At 36.7% G+C, this 21315-nt stretch overlaps 1 protein-coding gene across 1 annotated transcript in view; it reads left to right on the plus strand.

Moving 5' to 3' along the window:
- The first annotated feature begins 1987 nt into the window (after positions 1–1987).
- The window catches only part of AHI1 (Abelson helper integration site 1), a 231328-nt gene continuing 212000 nt past the window's right edge, over positions 1988–21315 (plus strand). Inside the window, exons 1-6 of the mRNA XM_056126207.1 lie at positions 1988–2033; positions 2823–2889; positions 4649–4770; positions 15851–16407; positions 17546–17727; positions 20409–20628. Coding sequence (XP_055982182.1) covers positions 2880–2889; positions 4649–4770; positions 15851–16407; positions 17546–17727; positions 20409–20628 — 1091 coding nt within the window. The 5' untranslated portion in view covers positions 1988–2033; positions 2823–2879. The remainder of the gene's footprint in view (positions 2034–2822; positions 2890–4648; positions 4771–15850; positions 16408–17545; positions 17728–20408; positions 20629–21315) is intronic.

Genomic DNA, 21315 nt, shown 5'->3' on the forward strand with positions numbered 1-21315 from the left:
TGGTGAGAATGTTGCCTGCTCAATCTCTATGGAAACATTATGAACATAAGAAAAAATATTCTTAAAAACATAAGGGTACAACTTCCATTTACTTAAGGATTTCACTTCTTGACATCTATCACAGAAAAAAGCCAAAAAAAAAGCCACAAATTTGTCACCTATGATCATTGTAGCTATTAGTTAAATATTCAGGATGTAGATATATAATTTACATAAAATCTATAATGCCCAATTATAGATGAATGGATAAACACAGTGGGAGACTATGCAACTATAAGAAAAGGTACAATATTGCTATTTGCTGAAATGGGTAGAATTGGAGGGTATTATTTTATTATATGCAAACTAAGACAGAGGAGGACATACCATACAATCTCACTTATCTGTGTAATGAAGAAAAACAAAACAAGGGATTATTCAGTATCAGATTTTGGCCTTGGATTACAAAACTCAGATTACCGAGCAATTATGAACAGTGGCTGCAGGAGGATGAAGTAGACTAGAAGTAAAGGTAAAGGTAAAGGCCCTCCCATTGTTCATCGATTTGCTCGAGCGGGCCTAGTAACGTCTCCAAGGGAGACTTTGTTGTTACTGTGTTTGGCATATCGAATACATCACGGGTGGCTTGCCAGGCTCTGCTGTGTGGGCGAGATACTTTCGGTAGCTTGCCAGGCTCTCCAAGAGGGGCAGAGGAATCGAACTCGGGTCGGCCATGTTGGCTGCGTGCAAGGCAAACGCCCTACCGCTGTGCTATTGCTCCAGCCCGACTAGAAGTAATAAAAGGATAATGGGGTCAAATTTGGGACACTCGTGATGCTGAGGTGTGGCAATTGTGTACCTCAAAACCATAAATGTTAACACATTTTTAATCATGCTGTGCAACCATAATAATATTATAATAATGATGGTTATGAATTTCATGGTATCATATCTTATACCTATTTTTAGCTAAATTTTATGTAATAAAATCTAGAATTCTAAGTTAATATGACATTGAAATAATAAAGTGATTTACTATATTTATTTTAAAGATTAAGGAATTGAGATTAAGGAAAGGGGATTAATTTAGTGGCAGGTCCATCTGTCCAGTAGATTTGAGTACATTGATATGACAGTTGAGCTATAGCCCCACCAATCTTACTGTCTCCACTCATCTAGTGTTTTTGATGCTTTTTCCAAGGCACTGTTTTAAATCATGTGACTTCCAGGGTTAATTTTTATTACACTGGTATTATAGATGATAAAACAGATGCCTTAAGTTCCTCTTCAGGTGATCATAAAAGACTAATTCTAGGACTTGGATTTTGAAATGCTTCACCACATTAGGCCATATTGTAATAAGTGATCCTACTGGTCTAAATAATGTAGTTCTAGAAGCATGAGAATCATTTGTGACTTCTTCAGAAGTATTCAGTTAATCTAAGATGCGATACTTTTCTACTCAGGGTCTGAATAAACATTATGACTTTTCTTACCATAATAATTCTCAGTTATAGTTCAGATGTTTTCTTTTATTATTTTATTCTTATGTGCTTCATAATTTTTCTGTGTTGTCAGGTTTTTGTTATTGATGCTGTCACTTAGTGTACTTGCCTTTTCATTCTATCCTTTAAAATTTGGGGTATATTGGAAAGTAGATGAACCGTATTAAAACTAGAAAAAAGATTACTGACTTTTATCCAAAAAAATTGGGAATTTCTTCTATGTGGATGTAATGATGTCCTTGAATCTACTCACCAGGTAGATGATACATAAATGTTAGCTAACATAATTAGATGCAGTTATATAATCACACTTTGTAGTAATCACACTATTCTCTTATACTTTTTTTTTTGGCCAAATTATTCCTAATACCAGAGGAGTATGAATGTGGATCTCCAGGAATTTGGATGTTAATATAATTGTTGTGCCACTTCATTTTGTTTTTCTTTTATTTTACAGTTTACTTTTATTCATACGAATATATGCATGTTGTATTCTAGTGTCGACAATACTGTGGTTTGGACACCTTTCCTCATCTTTAAATGAAATTGGTAATTCAGAAATATGTGTGTTGAGTTGATCTGTAGTTGTGATACAAAATAACACATCACCAACTATTTATTTAAAAATTTGAATGGTTTTAATGGTTTCCATCATAGTATTTTCAGTGGTGGGCATATTTTAGTTCATTATCTTTGAATATGGGTGTAGTAATAGCACAGCGGGTAGTGCGTTTGCCTTGCATGTGGCCAACCTGGGTTCAATTCCTCCATCCCTCTCAGAGAGCCCGGCAAGTTACCTAGAATATACCGCCCATACAGCAGAGCCTGGCAAACTCCCCGTGGCATATTCGATATGCCAAACACAGTAACTACAAGTCTCACAATGGAGACATTACTGGTGCCCACTCGAGCAAATCGATGAACAGTGGGAGGACTACTACAGTGCTATCTTCAAATATGTTGTCCACATCCATGTTCTACTATTGTAATAATATATGCTCTTGGAAAAATCTATCTTAAAATAGTGTTGGTTTATAGTGCATTGGGGTAGTCCTTAATTATTTAATGCACTTTAAAAATATATTGACTAGTCAAAGAAAGTGTGCACTATCTTTCAAAAGATTAAATTTCTAAAAATATGTTATTCAACTATGGTCTAGTTTATTCTGCTTTATTGCATACTCTAAATGTATTCAAATAATTTTCACTGGATAGGAATAAGGAGACTTAACTTCAGTGTGGCATAAACATTATAAGAAAGTAGATAATGACCAAATGAAATGTTTATGCTTTATTTAGAAGTTCCATATTGTAAGTAAATTCTCTTTGTTTTAATAGGATCCTGATTGAGTCAATCGTTTACATTATTGTTCAGTGTTCTCGTAAAGCGGAGCTATGCCCACTGGTAAGACTTTTGTAAAATTTCTGCATGCAACATTTTTATTTTAAAGTTTGATTATTTTAAGGGGTTATTTAAGCTACTTAATGAATAGATGTATTTGACCAAATATTAATTTGGACATATTAGTTTGGTATTTCTAACTTAATATTTGTAACTAAGATTAGTATGTATTAGTGGATGGCAGTTTGGAACTTAGAAAAGGTAAAAAATAATTATGATATATGGTTAATTTTTATTCTTTATTATTACAATGGATATTTTATAGCATATTCAAAACAAGCTATAAACATTTTAGGTTTGGTCCCAACACTATTATTTTGTTTGTTTTGGTGCCACTTTTGGTTGTGCTCAGGGCTTATTTCTGATTCTTCACTCAGGATTACTACTGACAGTCTCTTGGGACCTTATGGGGTGCCGGGGATCAAATCCAGGTCAGCAACATTGAGAGACAAATGCCTTACCTCCTGTACTCTCTGTTCAACTCCTCTGCACTACTATTTTACTCTGCCATAGAAGCACAAAAGCAAACATGATGTTTCTTTTTTTTTTTAATTCTTTAAAATTTTTAAATTTTTTTGATGAATCACTGTGAGGTACAGTTACAGACTTACAAACTTTCGTACTTACATTTTAGTTATACAATGATTGAGTACCCATCCCTCTTCTTATTTTTTTTGTTTTCTTTCTATTTTTTTTAGATTTTTTAATTTTATTAAAGACCCTCCCATTGATCATCGATTTGCTTGAGCAGGCCCAGTAACATCTCCATTGGAGACTTTGTTGTTACTGTGTCTGGCATATCGAATACTCTCGGTAGCTTGCCGGGCTCTTCAAGAGGGGCGGAGGAATTGAACTCGGGTCGGCCATGTTGGCTGCGTGCAAGGCAAATGCCCTACCCGCTGTGCTATTATATTTTTATAAAGTAGTTCACAATATTTGATTACATTTAATATTCACACATCAATCTCATCACAATTATACCTTCCCACCTTCATATTTGGGATGTTTTCATCTCAAACTCCAACTCCTGCCCCAAAGCAAAACCAAAACAATTTACTTTGTATTGTTTGTTATGAATAAACCACTGAAAGTGCTTCAAAAAAGTTTCCTTAGAGGAAAGTGTTTGAAGATTGTTGTATTTCATTTAGGGGTCATTAAACCCTTCTATATGAGATTACGAAAATGTTTTAAAGGTTGAGCCTCATGTGCTTATTATATGTACATATATATGCATATATATGTAAAAATATATTTCCCTCTAAGATTGGTTGCCTTCTGTTTAACACTCCATCAAATTTGATGCACAACTCTTTGAATATGAGTGGTGTGAGGCATGAGATGTTCAGGAATAGGTTCACTCGTGGGTGAGACTCGGCCCGAACATCTGGAGAGTGGCCATGAGTATGGGGGTAGTTGAGTTCTGGGGGTTTTGGGCTGCCGGGACTGGGTTCCTTGGGACAGAAAGGGGCCTCACCCACCCACCGACGGGTTGCCCTAAATGAAACAGCCTGGTGTGGAGTCTGGAGGCATGACTATTGAGAGTTGTTTTATACTCTTCCAAGAGAGAAGGACTATGAGTCTCTAAAGGAGTATATTTTCACCAAAGCGAAAAAACGGTTATTGTGAAGAAAGGATTCAGTGGTTGTTCAAATGTAGCAGAAAAGTTCACATAGGCTATGTTCTTTACTATAGCAATAATAATGTTAATAACATTTTATAAAAGAGTTGCTTAGGAAATTACATGAACTTTTATTATTTGTAGTTGAAAGTGAAGCCAAAATGAAAACCAAAGTTCGCTTTGAGGAATTGCTTAAGTCTCACGGTGATCTAATATATGAAAAGAAAAAGCTGAAGAAAAAAGAAAAATCTGGAGAAAAAATATCAGTGAGTAATCTATAATATCTAATGATGACATGTTTTCACATAAAATTATGACTTTTGTGTAAGAATCTCAAGGAATTTTGGATTGAACTGTGCCATTTGGGACTAAGTAGATGGATCTTTAAATGATTATATGGGGTAAATTGGGTAAAGGGAAATACAATGCTCAGGGTTTGCTCCTGGTTGTGTGCTCAGGGATCACTTCTGGCAGTGCTTGAGGGACCATCTGTGGTGCCTGGGATCAAACCTAGGTAGGTTGCGTGCTAGGTAGTACCTGCTGTACTAAATCTCCAACCCCAGACTGCTGCTTTAGTTAACAAAATTAAACTTGTTAATGCAAAACAAACAAATGAACAAAAAACAAGGAAGAATATCTGTAAATTTAAAAAAGAACTAGGGACTCAAGTACAGCTTTTCTAGGTATTTTAGAATTTGAACTTTTTTTTGGATGAGTTTAATTTTTTTATTATTATTTTGTTATTGTATCACCGTGAGATACAGTTACAAAACTTTCATGTAGGAGTTTCAGTCATACAATAATTGAAAACCCACCCCTCCACCAGTGCACATTCTCCACCACCAATGTCCGCAGTATTACGCTTCCCCTTTTAAACCCTCCCCCTGCCTCTAAGGCAGACAATTTCCTTCATACTCTCAATCTCTCTCTCTCTCTCTCTCTCTCTCTCTCTCTCTCTCTCCCCCCCCCCCCTTTTGGGATTTATGGTTTGCATTACAGGTACTGAAAGGCTATCATGTTTGGTCCTATATGTACATATGTACTTTCAGCACACATTTCCCATACCAAACAATTCCTCCAACCATTACTGTCATAGTGATCTCTTCTCTATTCCAGCTACCTTCTCCCCCATGTCATGAGACAGGCTTACAACTATGGAGCAGTATTCCTGGCCCTTGTGTCTACTGTCCTTTGGTGTCAGTCTCATATTATGTTATTTTATATTCCACAAGTGAGAGCAGTCATTCTGTGTCTGTGTCTCTCTCTTTCTGACTTATTTCACTTAGCATGATCCTCTCCATGACCATCCACTTAGAAGCAAATTTTATAACTTCGTCTCTCCTAACAGCTGCGTAGTATTATTCCATTGTGTAGAATTTGAACTTTAAGAGATAATGTTGATATAGGTGCATAGTTTTGAGGGGAAAACTAGATCAATGGAACCTCCTTTTATTCTACACACACAGTTGAATTTTAGGAGCACTGTAGCACTGTTCCTCCTGTTGTTTATCAATTTGCTCGAGCGGGTACCAGTAACATCATCATTGTGAGACTTGTTACAGTTTTTGGCATATTGAATATGCCACGGGGAGCTTGCTAGGCTCTGCTGTGTGGGCGGGCTACTCTCAGCATCTTGCCAGGCTCTCCGAGAGGGACAGAGGAATTGAACCCAGGTTGGCTGCGTACAAGGCAAACACCCTACCTGCTGTGCTATCGCTCCATGGAGCAATAGGCATTTCAGGAATCTTAAAAAAATAAAAGATAACACCTGGAGAAATAGCACATGCAATCCTGCAAGGTCTGGTTTCTATGCTTCCAGCTCCAGTAGAATTTTAAGCCACAATGGCAACCAGATTTGTGTTCAGTATTATAGCAAAGGAATGCAATTCCCACTTAACACCAATGGCCGGAAATACAGCCTTTGGTGAGCAGGTGTAACTGATACAGTGACCCACCCTGGCAAGAACCACAATCAAAATGTTCATGCATACCACATCTAAAGAGTGTGAACACTGTCAAGCCAGAGTATAAGCACCAAAACTAAAGCAGTGCAAACCTGCTGAGCACTGTGGATGAGTTTGAGAATGTCATCATCTTATGGGTGACCCTAGCCACAGTTTAATCAAAAGTTTAAATGAATAGACATATAGATAATGGGAACTAGATGTGTCTGATTTAGGCAGTATGGTCCTGTTTTAATGTAGAAAGACATTCTAAGAATTAAAATGGACCAGAGAGATAGTACAGGGGTTAAGGTGCTGGCCTTTAGCATCACCAATCCTGATTCAGTCCCTGGAACTCTATATAGTCTCCTGAGCACAAAACAATGAGTATGCTTTCAGAACTGCTGAGTGGTCCCCAAACAGAAACAAAATTGTCAAAACAAAAGTCATGACATTTATAGCTTATGTTGGAGTACACGGAGCTTAGGTTTATCGGAATCGCACTCATCACAGTGCTCCCGAGTCACTCCCATTACTTTGTCTGCTTGTAACCACTTCTATGCTCTCTTCCCCAACCAATTTGTAAGGTCTCATCCTTCTTAGACACTGAAGCTGTACTGTAAGTTAATATTGCCTTTCTCCTCTCCTTATGTCTTTTGAGCAGTTTACTTTAATGCAATGTCCTTTTGTATAGATACAGGAAGACAATTAATTAATATGCTCCGTAACTTAGGAATTGATTGGCTTTGAATATTATTCACTCCTGGGCATCTGCCTTCTCAACTTAAGCCTCAGTTGCCCTCACTTCCTAGCACCCCAAGGGCAGGGTCCCAACGTGGGACTGGATGGAACCAGGGCAAGCCGGTAAGTTATGTGCTACCCTGGCATCGCGATGGGCCAGGCCAAGGTGCCACGATTATTAACTATAAGTTAAGAGGTTGGTCATAGGCAAATGATGTCATGATCCAATAGTAACAACGAGACTAGGGCCCTGCTGCTAGGAATAGGAAAGATATCTGGCCTGAGCACTGCAGTCTGAGATCGAGATGGCCCTAGTAGAGCAATTCTATAAGCTCAAAGTATTTCTTATTGTGTCCATACAAAATGATTAATATTATGTATGCTTATATGTTGGTTGGACAAGGAGAGGAGAAACACATCCTAGAAGCAGTTTTCCTGTGTGTCCTGACTAGCTTGGATGAGACTGCTTTCTCCCCTTCAAACTGTCTTCAGTAAATGATTTCAGTATATTGAGACAGTTTCCCCTTTCTCTCAGAACCCTGGCTGGTCTTAGATATGCAGATCTCAGGTGGTAGCCAGGCTGGTCTTTGGGATGCAAATCAAGGTGCTTGCAGCTTGTGAAAGTGCTTGTGAAAGGTTTCAGCTTGGCTTTGTATCTTCTGGAGGCCAGTATTACTGGCCTGCAGATGTAAGGAAACAATGTGGATGTAAGGAAACAATGTATGGTTTGCCACCTCAATGTTCTTTCTGTAACTCCTTTTGATGACATCACTATATTGCGCCCTTTAGAGGTACTATGATCTATATAAGGGAGATTTCAGGGCTCTCTGGGGGGACACGTGCATCAGAGAACCTGGGAAGATGGGGCTGAGGACAGAAGCTGAGAGAACAAAGGTGCACGTGCTCGAGGATTCCTGAGGCCTCCATGACATGCATCTCTTCCATGTAATAAACGGCTGCTAAGACCAACCAGCTTGGCCTCGTTTCCTTCCTTCGCCTGACCATCGCCATCGACCTCCCTGGAGTGGGGAAGCGGCCTGACCGCCGGCCGTTTTATTCTTTGTGTGTTTACACAGCTTATAAGAGAAAAATAGTTTTGACTGATATCAAGCAAGGTTCTATTTATTTAATAAGTATGTATTATTTATTTTTAGGTTTAGGGGGTCACACCTGGCAGTTTTCAGGGACTCTTTTGGTATGTTTCTTTGGAGTTGCTGCTAGTGGTGCTTGGCTGACTACATGGTGCTAGGGACTGAATTCAGGCTTCCTGTGTGCAACGCATATACTCCTTCCTATCAGCCCCCAAGTGATACATTGGTGGAAAGAAGAGGGCACTCTGGTGGTGGGTTTGGTGTTGGAATGATATATTCTTGAAACTATCATTAACAGCATTACAGTAAATAACAACATATCAATAAAGTGAAAAAGGAAAAGGGGAAGGGCCAGAGCAATAGTACAGCAAGTAGGGTGTTTGCCTTGCACATGGCCTAACCTGGTTCCATCCCTGGCATCCCATATGGTTCCCCCAGCATTGGCAGGAGTAATTTCTGAGTGCAGAGCCAGGAGTAACCCCTGAGCATTGCAGTGTGTGACTCAAAAAGCAAAAATAAATAAACAACAACAAAAAAAAAAAACAGAAAAGGAGAAAAAAAATTTTTTTTGGACAAAATATTTATTGGTCTCTTTTGAACATTCTAAACCCTTTTTACAATTGCTCACATCAGAAAGGCAGACTAGAAAATTTAGAAGTCTATTTTCTTTTTTAAATTTTATTGAATCACCGAACGACAGTTACAAGCTTTCATGTTTGGGTTACAGTTACACAATGATCAAGCACCCATCCCTCCACCAGTGCTCATTCCCCACCACCAATATCCCCAGTATACCCCCCCTTTCCCACCCTTCCCCTGCCTCCATGCCAGACATGATTCCCCATAATCTCTCTCTACTTTTGGGCATTATGGTTTGCATTATAGACTCTGAGAGGTTTATCATGTTTGGTCCTTTATCTACTTTCTGCACATATCTCCCATCCCGACCGATTCCTCCAGCCATCTTTTTCTTAGTGATCCCTTCTCTATTCCAGCTGCCTTCTCCCCTTTGCTCATGAGGCAGTCTTTAAGCTATGGAGCAATCTCTCTGTCCTGTGTATCTACTATCCTTAGGTGTCAGCCTCATGTTATGTTGTTTTATACTCCACAAATGAGTGCAGTCCTTCTACGTCTGTCCCTCTCTTTCTGACTCATTTCATTTAGCATGATACTCTCCATGTCTATCCATTTATAAGCAAAGCTCATGACTTCTTCTCAAAAGGAGAAAAATTGTAAATTGTGTAGAGAGCCAGGTTTTAATACAGGCAAATTGGAATGCCAAGTATTGCCAACTCAACATTTGGCTGTGAAATTGTGAAATGCTTATTTTCAGTATGATATCCATTGAATTCAGGAATTTAAATTCTGGTAACAAAGAATGGGATGAAGGAAATTTCTGGAACACAATTGTAGACTATAAAGAGAAGGAAAGAGAACTAGTGATATTTGATACATAGAAATATATAGATTAAGATGGAAAGTCCAGTTTTTCATATGGTTAACTTTTGAGTCAGCACAGTAGAGATGAGCAAAGAAAGTTTGAAAGAGCCAGTGTAGAGGAGGTAAGAAAGAATATATTTTAACAAATTAGGAATCAAGCAAAATTGTCCAGTAGCTATAAAGTTTTAATTAAGTTTGTTAAACATTTTAATAATAGTACATTATCTTGAAGTGGTTCAGATTATTCCAAGAGTAGTCAATAGCCTGGTTATAATTTTTGATATGAGTAGTTCCTGGAGTTTTTCCAGTCAGTTATATGAACAATGGAATAACCATGATATCAAGTACTAAATGAAATGATGAATTGTGAACTCAGAGCATCAGGTGCTAAAGGTAAGAGGGTGTGAAATATGTTGGATTTCAAGCATAATAAATTATTAATGGTTTCATGCAATTAAGTTTTGGAGTAGCTTGGTACTGAGCAGTCATAACTGGAACAAATAAATTTCAAAGTATAAAGGAAGCCCCCAAATTATTACTTAATATTTTGAAGATTAATTGAATTTTTAAGAGACATATTTAAATTTTTATATACATTAATGTTCTGTTCAATATCATCTTGAGTTTACTCCTTGATTTTCTCCTGCCTGATTTTATCCTTATTTATTAATACTTCTTTTTAGTTGTAAACCTTCTTTTACAAATAATGTTCCTAAAAGTTACTTTGTTTATATATTAGATATACTTTAAAATGTGGAAAATCAGAACTGGGGTAATAGTACAGCAAGTAAGGTATTTGTCTTGAACAAAACTGACCCAGATTAAATATCCAGCATGCTATATGGTCCCCTGACCTTGCCAGAGTAATCCTAGAGTGCAGAGCCAGGAGGCTCTGAGTTTGATCACTGTTCTTTTTTTTTGGGTTGTGTTGGGTGGGGGGACACACCCAGTGATCCTGAGGGGTTATTCCTGGATCTGCACTGAGCAATCACTCCTGAGGTCACAATGGACCAAATGGGTTGTCAATAGTTGAACCTGAAATGACCATGTGCAAGGCAAGCATCTTACCTGCTTTATTATCTCTCAGGCACCAAACAGTGTTCTGCTACACAGATTTCCACCCCACTCAAGAACTCTGGTGACCAAATAATAAAATGAGACAATATTATCCTTTAGTTGATTCACGTATTCATTTGCCTTTATGAGTACTTACCTGTACTTCACTTACAATAAGGTATTACTTGAATCTGTTAGAATAAGTTAAGACCCTAATCTTCTTGAGGTGACTGAATAAAGTGTCAAATTGATTGAATTGTGTCCTAGGGCTTTATTACTAAATAAAGTGTCAAATTGATTGAATTGTGTCTTCAAAATACACAAAGCAAAAATTTACAAATAATAATAAGAAACACCTACCCGGACGAGACCCTGAGTTGCCACTCATGAACGGCTCCTCTGCTCCTGAACGGCCATGATCCCTGAGGCACACAAACCAATCTTGGAACCCAGGAGCTTCTGGCAGAAATCTCTTTGGATTTAATTACTAAAATACCTAAAATATCAGAAATTCAAAATTGCACGGCAACATGTGACATCAAATGTTCTTCATTATCAGCAATAGAAAACAAATTATCTAATGATGCCTTTTTGGTGGTCTGATTGTTGGGGGAAAATTTCAAATGATGATAGTGGGCGTTCTGTCAAAAAATCAAATGTAATCAAAGTAAAGAGAGAGTAAAGTGAAAAATCATCTGCCACACAGGCAGGGGGAGGGGTGGGATGGAAGGTATACTGGGGTTCTTGATTGTGGAACATGTGCACTGGTGAAAGGATGGGTGTTTAATCATTGTATGGCCGAGACTTAAACCTGAATGCTTTGTAACTGTTCTCACGGTGATTCAATTTAAAAAAATGAGAAACAGACAAATCAGCAAATATAGATAGGTATATCAATACTCCCTCTTAAAAAACTGGTAAAATAAGTCACAAAATAAATACAAAACAGAAGATTTAAATAACATTGCTAATAAATTGGATCTTATTATGGTTTATAGAACATTATACTCAATAAATAACACATTGTTATTCTGTTGCACATGTATTATCCACCAAGATGGATAATAGTCTTAGCAACAGATTTTAAATAATACAATGTTTTTAAAATATAAGAGAATCAAATTAGTTAAGTGCTGAAAGTAGACTAAGAACCAAACATGATGGTCTTAGTATCTATATTGAAACTATAATGCCCAAAAGGAGAGAGAGAGAGAGAGAGAGAGAAAGAGAGAGAGAGAGAGAGAGAGAAAGAGAAAGAGAGAGAGAAGGAATGTAAGAGGTGGGGGTGGGATGGGATGGAGGTGGTGGGAGGGGTACTGGGAACATTGGTGGTGGAAAATATGCATTGGTGGAGGGATGGGTGCGTGATCATTGTATGACTGAAACTTAGTCATGAAGGTTTATAACAATCTCACAGTGATTCAATGAAAAAAGGAGAGAATCAAATTAGAAAAATTAAGCCAAAATCACTATGGTATTGCTTAATATTTGAAAATTAACAATATATTAAATAAAAATACACAAAATTTAGAAAATATTTTGAAATAAGGAAGTCACATATATTGCAATTTAATATTCTAAAGCAGCACAGCGGTAAGGTGTTTGCCTTGCACGCAGCCAACATGGCCGACCCGAGATCAATTCCTCCGCCCCTCTCAGAGAACCCGGCAAGCTACGGAGAGTATCTCGCTTACATGGCAGAGCCTGGCAAGCTCCCCATGACGTATTCGATATCTCAGATACAGTAACAACAAAGTCTCCAATGGAGACGTTACTGGGCCCGCTCGAGCAAATCAGTGAACAACAGAGGACCGTGACCGTGAATATTCTAAAGCAGTATATAGACTATACTGTACACCCTCTTAACCAGATTGATTGGGGTAAAAATAAACAGATACAATTTTCAACACTAAGATTAATTTTAAGAGGGATGTCAGAGCAAATGTTACATAATCTAAAAGGATAAGAGGGTAATATGAATAACTCAAAGATAAATTTAGCAACTTAGATAAAACATATTATTATAAAATTACAAACGATCACTTAAAATATTTGACATATTGTAAATATTTTTTAAAAATTAAGAGTTTCTAGTTTAAAATCTGGGGACATCTATATTCAGGGATTGGAAGAATCATTTCAGATAATTACCCAGTTGTTTTTTTTTTAATGGATATACTGATTGAATTTTATCCCAGTAAGGATGGCAGCAGGAATTTGGGACCCAATTCTATTTAATTTCCAAACATGATGAGGTCATAATTTTTTGAACAGAAGTAGGTCAAAAACCTAAACAGAAGAGCTAAAGATGTATAACTTATAGAAATAACAGGACAAAACCTTTGTCATTCTTGAGTTAGGCAAAGATATTTCAAAATACAAAAGCATGAACCATGAACAAAGCAAAATAAATGGGGACTAGTGAACATTCAAAACATTGGTTAAGAAAAGGAAAAGATAAACAACAGGTTGAGAGAAAAATATTTGCACTTTTCCCATAAGGGATATTGGGGATTGAGCAGCAGTTGGATGTGTTCCCTGCAGATTATATTTTTTAACCCTCATTTTTATTTTTTGTTTGATTTTTTGTGGTTTCTTCTGGGGTCATAAATGACAGTGTTTAGGAACTGGCAGTCCTTGGGAGCTTCTTACAGCAAGTGATATTGGAAGTTTGCTCTAGGTGTTGCTCTAGTGGTACTCTAGGATTTTGCTGTAGGTAGCGCATGCATTGCTGAGGATGCCACCTGGGGTTTCCGCATGCAGAGCATGACTCCAGCCCTTTGAACCATTTCCCAGCAAATAGCACATACCTTAAACTTTTATTTCTATCATTGAAATTTTGAACTCTGCCAAAAATAGCTTTTTTTTGTCATACAAGTTTCCAATTACTAAATGTACTTATTTTATAATTATTTTTAAGCTAACAGTTCATTTCTTTCTTTGTTAATATTTTAATTAGATAGTGCTAATTTATTCTTTTAATTTTCTTTGCGCTGATAGTTTTTATTTGTCTAGTCATCTATTTGATAGTGTCATTTCTAATTGGTTGATTCAGCAGTCTATATCTGCTGTTGGTGGAGATACAGCACTGTCCTCCCATTGTTCATCGATTTGCTAGAGCAGGCACCAGTGACATGTCCACTGTGAGACTTGTTGTTACTGTTTTTGGCATTTCCAGTACGTCATGTTTAGTCTGCCAGGCTTTGCCGTATGGGCAGGATACTCTTGGTTGCTTGTTGGGCTCTCCTAGAGGGACAGAGAAATGGAACCCGGGTCAGCCGTGTGCAAGGCAAACGGCCTACCCTCTGTGCTATTGTTCCAGCCTGTGGTACTATATTTGTGTACTGAGCTTCTTGCTGTATCATGTAGGTAAAAGTTACTGTCTAAATGGAGGTATCGGGGCACCTCAGTCCCTTGAACTCCTTTATAATGCATCCTCAAACTTATCTCCAGTTTCTTCTGTGTTAATTAACTCTGAGTTTATGGTTTCTCCAGAACTGCCCATTTCTTTGGAGAATTTTTTTCCTGTGAGTTTCATTTTCTATGATAGATTCTTAATAGCAACTGTTTATTATTATAGGGGAAAGTCTCAAAATATTTTATTACTAGTAACATTTTTAATTTCAAAACATTTCAAAAAATTAAAATATCTCATATTTTATGTTTAGTCTGCATTCGATTTAACTTCATAATGTTTAATACATGCATTATTAGTGATGCATTTCCCCCCCACACACACTTTATTTAAACATCGTGGTTTACAAAGTTGTTCATGATAATTTGTTACAGGCATTCAGTATTCCAAAACCAATCCCATCACCACTGTCTCCTTCCTTCCACCATTGTCTCTATTTTCCTAACCACCCTGCATACCTGTCCCCATAGCAGGGCCACAATCATTTATTTTATATTTCTCGTTACCACTAAATGGTTTAATAGAATGATCAAAAAATGTTTTCATAGAAAAAATTTGTGAAAATTGTTGTATCTCATCATGGAAATATCAAGTCCTTGTGTGAGGGTTTGCTAAGCTATTATTGCCTGTGTTAATTTTTTTTAAATTGAGATTGATTGGCTACTACCTTATATCCCATCCAGTGTGGTGTGCAACTACTGGAATGTCAGTATTATAGAGTTTGGAGATGTCACTTTAGAAAATCCAGAATATTTTACTAGGCAGTTCAGATTGAGGTATGGCAATGCTTTGGGGTGTGGGGGTGGCTGCCAAGGCTTTGGTAGGGTGGACACTGGCCTGTCCTATCTCTGAGATAACCCCAGAGGTCTCAGCAGGGAACAGGTATCTGAGAAATTTTTGTGGCTAGTTGATCTCTTTCGGGATTTATGAGTCTCTGGAAAAGGGCCAGTAGATGAGCTTACATGGCAGTGGCACTGGGACATCAGTGATGTATTTTGATCTTCATTTTTTTGTGTTTTTTGTTTGTTTTGGGGCCACAACCATTCAGGAATAAAAAGGTTATCAAAACAGTTCAGGGCTTATGCCAGGCTCTGGGCTCTGGGATCACTCTTGTGGGCTTGGAGGACCATATGGAGGGTCTGGGGTTTGAATCTGAGTTGGCCAAGTGCAAGGCAAGTATCCACATGCTGGGCTATTGCTCCAGCCCTTTGACTTTTTGAATAATTACAGGGTAACTGTAGAGCTAAAAGAATTTTGGTTCTAAAAAAATTGTAAAGCAAAACAAATGACATGTGTTTGCTTTTTTATAAGGGAAACTGAAATGCTTTATATTCAGTGACTCTTATTTTCTATAATACTTTTTACTTAGATTAGAATATGAATCATTCTGTTAAAGAAGAATATTATACTTAAAATTGAGCAAATAATTTACAAATTCATTAATTCAAGTAGTTTGAGATTACTCTGAGATATATTCATCTAATGCTGGGAGAATGAACTAGGAGAGGACTCAGCATATGCTCTGAAATGGTATCACTGTAAAAAATAAAATATTCTTCCTAGTATGACATGTTGTTGAACACTTAATTATTGTGCTTGTACATTTATATAACCAAACTGGGCTTAGCTGAAATTTTGTTATTATATCTTCTTTTCTTAGTTTGATACCTTTCAAAGCAATCTTCAGAATATTAAAGAAGCTAAAAGTGATGACTTTCATGCTCCTGACTCTAATAATGAAAAGAGCACACGAATCACTAAAAATAAACTAAAAAGCAAACAATTAACAGCTGAAAGCCAAGATGATGATGTTAGTGCAGAAGACAAGCAAGAAAAGAGGAATAAAAAGGTTATCAAAACAGTGTTTCAGATGAGTGCACAAGAAATGGAACTGGAGATGTCTGAGAAGAAAGTGGATTCCACACATCAGAAAACACGAACAAAATCACAGCCAGATGTTGCTCAACAGAAAAGTGAGAATGCAAATGAAGAAAGGGAAAATAATTTAGATGAAGAAGAAGAAATGCTGCAATTGTACCAGCTCAAAGTAGCTGAAGAAATGGCAAAGGAGATTAAGAAGAAAATAAGAAAGAAACTCAAAGAACAGTTGGCGTATTTTCCCTCAGATACTTCATTGAATGATAATAAGTTGAGCAATGAAAAAAGGAAGAAGAAAAAGAAAAAGAAAATTCCAGTCCTGTCTGAAGCTGAAACAAGGTATTTTACTTTGGTAAATATAAAATGATCTCTTAAAGAAACATTCTTTGCTGAAAAGTGATATACATGACAACCCTTCCGTACCTGTGTTGCAAACCACAGTGAGAGTGAGAGAGACAGAAAGAAACAGAGAGAGAGTGGGAGGGAGGGAGGCAGGGAGGCAGGAAGGGAAAGAGGACAGCTGTTGGGGATGGAGTGGCAGGAGAGAAACTGAGGACATTGGTGGTGGGAAATGTGCACTGGTGCAGGGATAGGTGTTTGAACGTTGTGACTCAGCTCAGTCATGAACAACTTTGTAACTATCTCAGTGATTCAGTATTTTTTTTCCAAAAAAAAAAACACTCTTATTTTGAACTTTTGAGGTCTAATATTCTTTTTTTTTTCTTATCTTTTTCCTTTTTGGGTCACACCCAGCGATGCTTAGGGGTTACTCCTGGCTCTGCACTCAGGAATTACTCCTGGTGGTGCTGGGGGGACCATACAGGATACTGGGGATCAAACCCAGGTCGGCCTTGTGCATATATCCATTAGAAAATACAAACATTTTATTTTTGTTCCAAATTTGTTGTCACACTTGGTGGTATCAGGGCTTACTTCTCATTCTATACTCATGAGTCACTCCTGCTATGTTCAGGGGGGCACGTGCTGGGTATCTGACAGGGCTTGACTGTGCAAGGCAAGTGCATTTTCTGGTCCTTCACAATTTTTATCTTAAAATAAAAAACAACATCAATCACATTGAAAACATAACAAAACAAAACTTTTTTGTTTCCAAATTACTTACAAAGTTATTCATCATTGACATTTCAGCAGAGTAGATTTAATCAGACCTGGTTTCACTGCTCATATATTAAAATATCATTTCCCCCAGAGATAAAGCTTAATTCATGGCATATATATTTTATCACAAAGTATAAAATAAAATATATAATGATAACTAGTTTAACTATAATTTTAGTGCATTAGGAAATATGTGCATATCCCAGCAATACTGGTTTAAGATTATAGAATAATACTGGTTTAAGATTATAGAATAATGCTTTTCTCTTATTAGTATTACTCTGTTGTGCTATGAATAATGAATAATAATAATAATAATAATAATAATAAACAGTTTGCACTTGGGTTAAATTTGCAGTGCATCACTCGTATCTAATGACACAGTTGAAGGTGAGCAAAAGAAACAATCTGTCATAGGAGTTATTACTTCAGAATCTCATCAAGAAGATGAAATAAACTCAGTAGAACAGAGTGTTGAAGAGAGCATGCAAGATGACACAAGATCCAAGCCAAAAAAGAAGAAAAAGAAGGCTAAAGCAGGTTTGTGTATACAAGTTAACCGAAAACTCTTATTTTGTGGTGAAAATAAGTTAATTCTACACCTTTGAGTCCTCAAAGCAATAAAATCTATACCACAAGATGTAACTGAAACAATCCAATGTAAACTGCTTGGTAATTATTCCTGTAGTCACCTTCATTAAGGTATTCATTTATTTGTAACTTTGGACCTCTATATTGGTAATTTTGGTTGCCCATCTCTAACTCTTTACCTAATTTGATTTATTATGATAAAGTTAATTTTGTGGTTGATATAGTGTCAAAGAAAATTTCTCTTAAAATTGAGGTTAGATGCTCTAAAAAACCCTAAAAATCATAGTTATTGAAAGTTATAAATAAAAGTGTAATTGGTCAGCAGTCAGTAAATATTTTAGATTTTATTTTAGGACTGAAATTTCCTACTTTTGTTGTACCCCAAAATTGCTGAATGCTGTACCTTTATTATCATTCAGTAAAAATAGTTTTGAATTTATCTTATAATTTATCCATTAGACTTAAAGAACATAATTTTATTTGATATTTCTGTAATGTTGGTGAAAGATACCGTCTGTTATTTTGAATTAGCCATGCTTTATTTTATTTATCAATTTATTTTTCAGCGGTGCTAGGTATCAAATCTAAGTGCTCATACACTCTTACACTTAAGTATATTTCTAACCCTTAAATATTTTTAAAGAACCTACTCACAGGTCACTTGTTATCATTTCTCTTAGTATTGAAATTTTCTACATCTATTATAACACTGAGAACTTACTGAGAACTTTAGTTAATGTAGTAGGGGACTTTATAGTTAATTTTTTGGTTTTGTTTTCTAGCTTCCATTGTGATTAGAGAGTAGATAGTGAATGATTTCAATTTTCTAAATTAATTGAGGTTTTGTTTTGTTTTTCATGTCAGATCAGTGTTGGGAGGCTGTATGATCTAAAAATCTGACCCTTTCTTCTAGGTTTCCCAATTTAGGAGTATAAAGTTATTTATTGTAGTTTCTTATAAACCTTTGTATTTCTGTTTTATAACTTCTCCATTTACGCTTTTGATCTTCTTTACTACGGTTTTTCTTTTTGTTTTGCCAGCTTTACCAACAGCTTATCAGTCTTGTTTATTCTTTTGAAGAATCAGCTCTTGGTTTTATTGAACCTTTGAGCCCGAGGTGGTTTGTGGGTGTGTTTCCCACATACCTAACTTTAGGCCATTTACTTTCTTGGTAAATTTTGCCCCAAGTTTTTGGGGTCTGGCCAAAGGCACAGCAGCAATTTTGGGGGATCTGGAAGTCTGAAGGCACCATCAGGCTGTTGATGCACGCGCCTCACAGGTACAGATTGGCCTGCTGGTGGCACCATACTCCTGCCTGAGAATGTTTTTATCCTTTCTTTACCTCTGAGTGATAACCTTATAAGATAGAGAATTCTTGATTGAAGGTTCTTTACATTCAATACTGTGTTTTTATCATTCCATTCTCTTCTTGTTCCCGCCTTGTATATGAAGTTTTGCTTCTCTTTCGCTGCTTTAAATAGACTCTGTCTTTGGTTCTTACTGTTGTTATGTTTGGGTTTATTTTGTTTGGCAGTCTTTGAACTTCTTGGATTAGTACCCAGATATGTCTACATATTGGGGAATTTTTCATCTTTTATTTTTAATTAGCCATTCCTACCCTCTCTTCTTCCCCTTTCCTCTCCTGGGGTTCCTACGATTCTGAGGTTATTTATCCTAGTAGTATCAATAGTATTTCACATTCTTTTCATTTTTCCTCTTTTTCCTTTCTATAGTTCCTACTTTATAAGATTGTCCCCAAAGGAACCTATAAACCAATTTCCAACAGGCATTTGTGGTGAATGTCAGGAATTCTAGCCTGAGAATAATGGATAATTCCTATGGACCTCATATGGGTAGACCATGCCTTCCTGTGTTTCCTCTTGGCCTTTTTTAAATACCTTCTACCTGGAGGGAGATTTCACTGCCTCCTAAGAATTTCATATAGCCTCAGAAATGTGACCCTTTTTTGAGGCTTCCAAAGTCTCTGATTTTATTGTCCTGACTTCATGCCATCACCCAGTTTTTTTCTGATTTCTCTTTCTCCCAGTGATACTCTTCTTGGGCCAAGTCCCTGCCCTTCCCACACACTGTATCAGCAAGTGTCTACAGAGATGGAAACAAATGCCAGACCATCAGCTGACCTCTGATTCTCACTCTCTCTGGAAGCTTAGTCTATATACTGTGTGTCCTGACTTTTGATACCTTCTAAATATTCATTATATTTTATTTGTCTCTTTCAATTTGTTGTTATGAGATGTATTGATAAATAGAATCTCTGCTTTTCTATCCAGAAGCAAAAAATACAGTAAAAAATGAGATTAGTTATGTATATTTTATTTTAAAAAATATTTTAAAAAATTTCTTTTGTGTCCTTAGATTTTTTTCTTTTGTTTAATTGTCCTTGGAGAAAAATTCATTACTTCTGTTTTAATGCATTAGCAAATGTAATGTTTTATTCTGAGTGTACTGTATTTTTATGTGACTTTCTATTTTTCCCTTGACATTTTTTATTATTAAATACAAATCATGAATTATACATATGGGGCCATATATGAATTCAACATACTTTGTTGATATTTTAGGAACAATAAATTGTAACATTGATTTATATATATATAATATATATATAGCTTTAGATGCTAATGAAGATGCTGATGGTGATGGCTTTCATGAAGAAATGAGCCAAGATAGTCCAGTTTCTCCTAAATATTCACTTGATGATGACCTTGTTCTCGGAGTTTATATTCATCGAACAGATCGGCTTAAGTCAGATTTTTTGATTTCTCATCCAATGGTAAAAATTCATGTGGTTGATGTGAATACAGGTCAATATGTCAAGAAAGATGAAAGGTAATCATTTTTTATTGTACAGCTAGCCCTTGAAATCGATACTATCTTTTGTAGAAGTAATTTTTTCAATGGAAAGTCAATGAGAATAGAGTCATAACATTATAATTTTAAAAAGCGTATATGAAAATATTCATTTATCATTGAATTAATGTTCTTTGTAGAAGAAATGAATAATATCTAGGTTGGGTTTTTTGTTTTGTTTTTGTAGTTTTGTTTTGGTTCACACCATGGTGGTGCTCAAGGCTTACTCCTGGCTCTACATTTACAAACACTACTGGCAGGCTTAGGAGATCATTTGGGGTGCCAGGGATCAAACCTGGGTCTGCTGGGCACAAGACAAGTACCCTACCCACTGTACTATTGCCCCAACCCCTGGAGAACATCTGTTTGTTCATTTATGTGAAGAGAATAGAGCTTTAATCGGTAGCACAGTAGCATGATGCTCCCATTGTTCATCGATTTGCTCTAGCAGGCCCTGTAACGTCTCCATCATGAGACTCGTTGTTACTGTGTTTGGCATTTTGAATACGCCACGGGTAGCTTGCCAGGCTTTGCCGTGCAGGTGAGATACTCTCAGTAGCTTGCCGGGCTCTCCAAGAGAGGTGGAGGAATCGAACCTAGCTCAGCTGGGCCGGCTGCACGCAAGGCAAATGCCCTACTGCTGTGCTATCACTCCTTCAAAAATGA

The sequence above is a fragment of the Sorex fumeus genome, unplaced genomic scaffold, assembly GCF_029834395.1.
Source record: "Sorex fumeus unplaced genomic scaffold, SorFum_2.1 ptg000061l, whole genome shotgun sequence".
NCBI lineage: Eukaryota > Metazoa > Chordata > Mammalia > Eulipotyphla > Soricidae > Sorex > Sorex fumeus.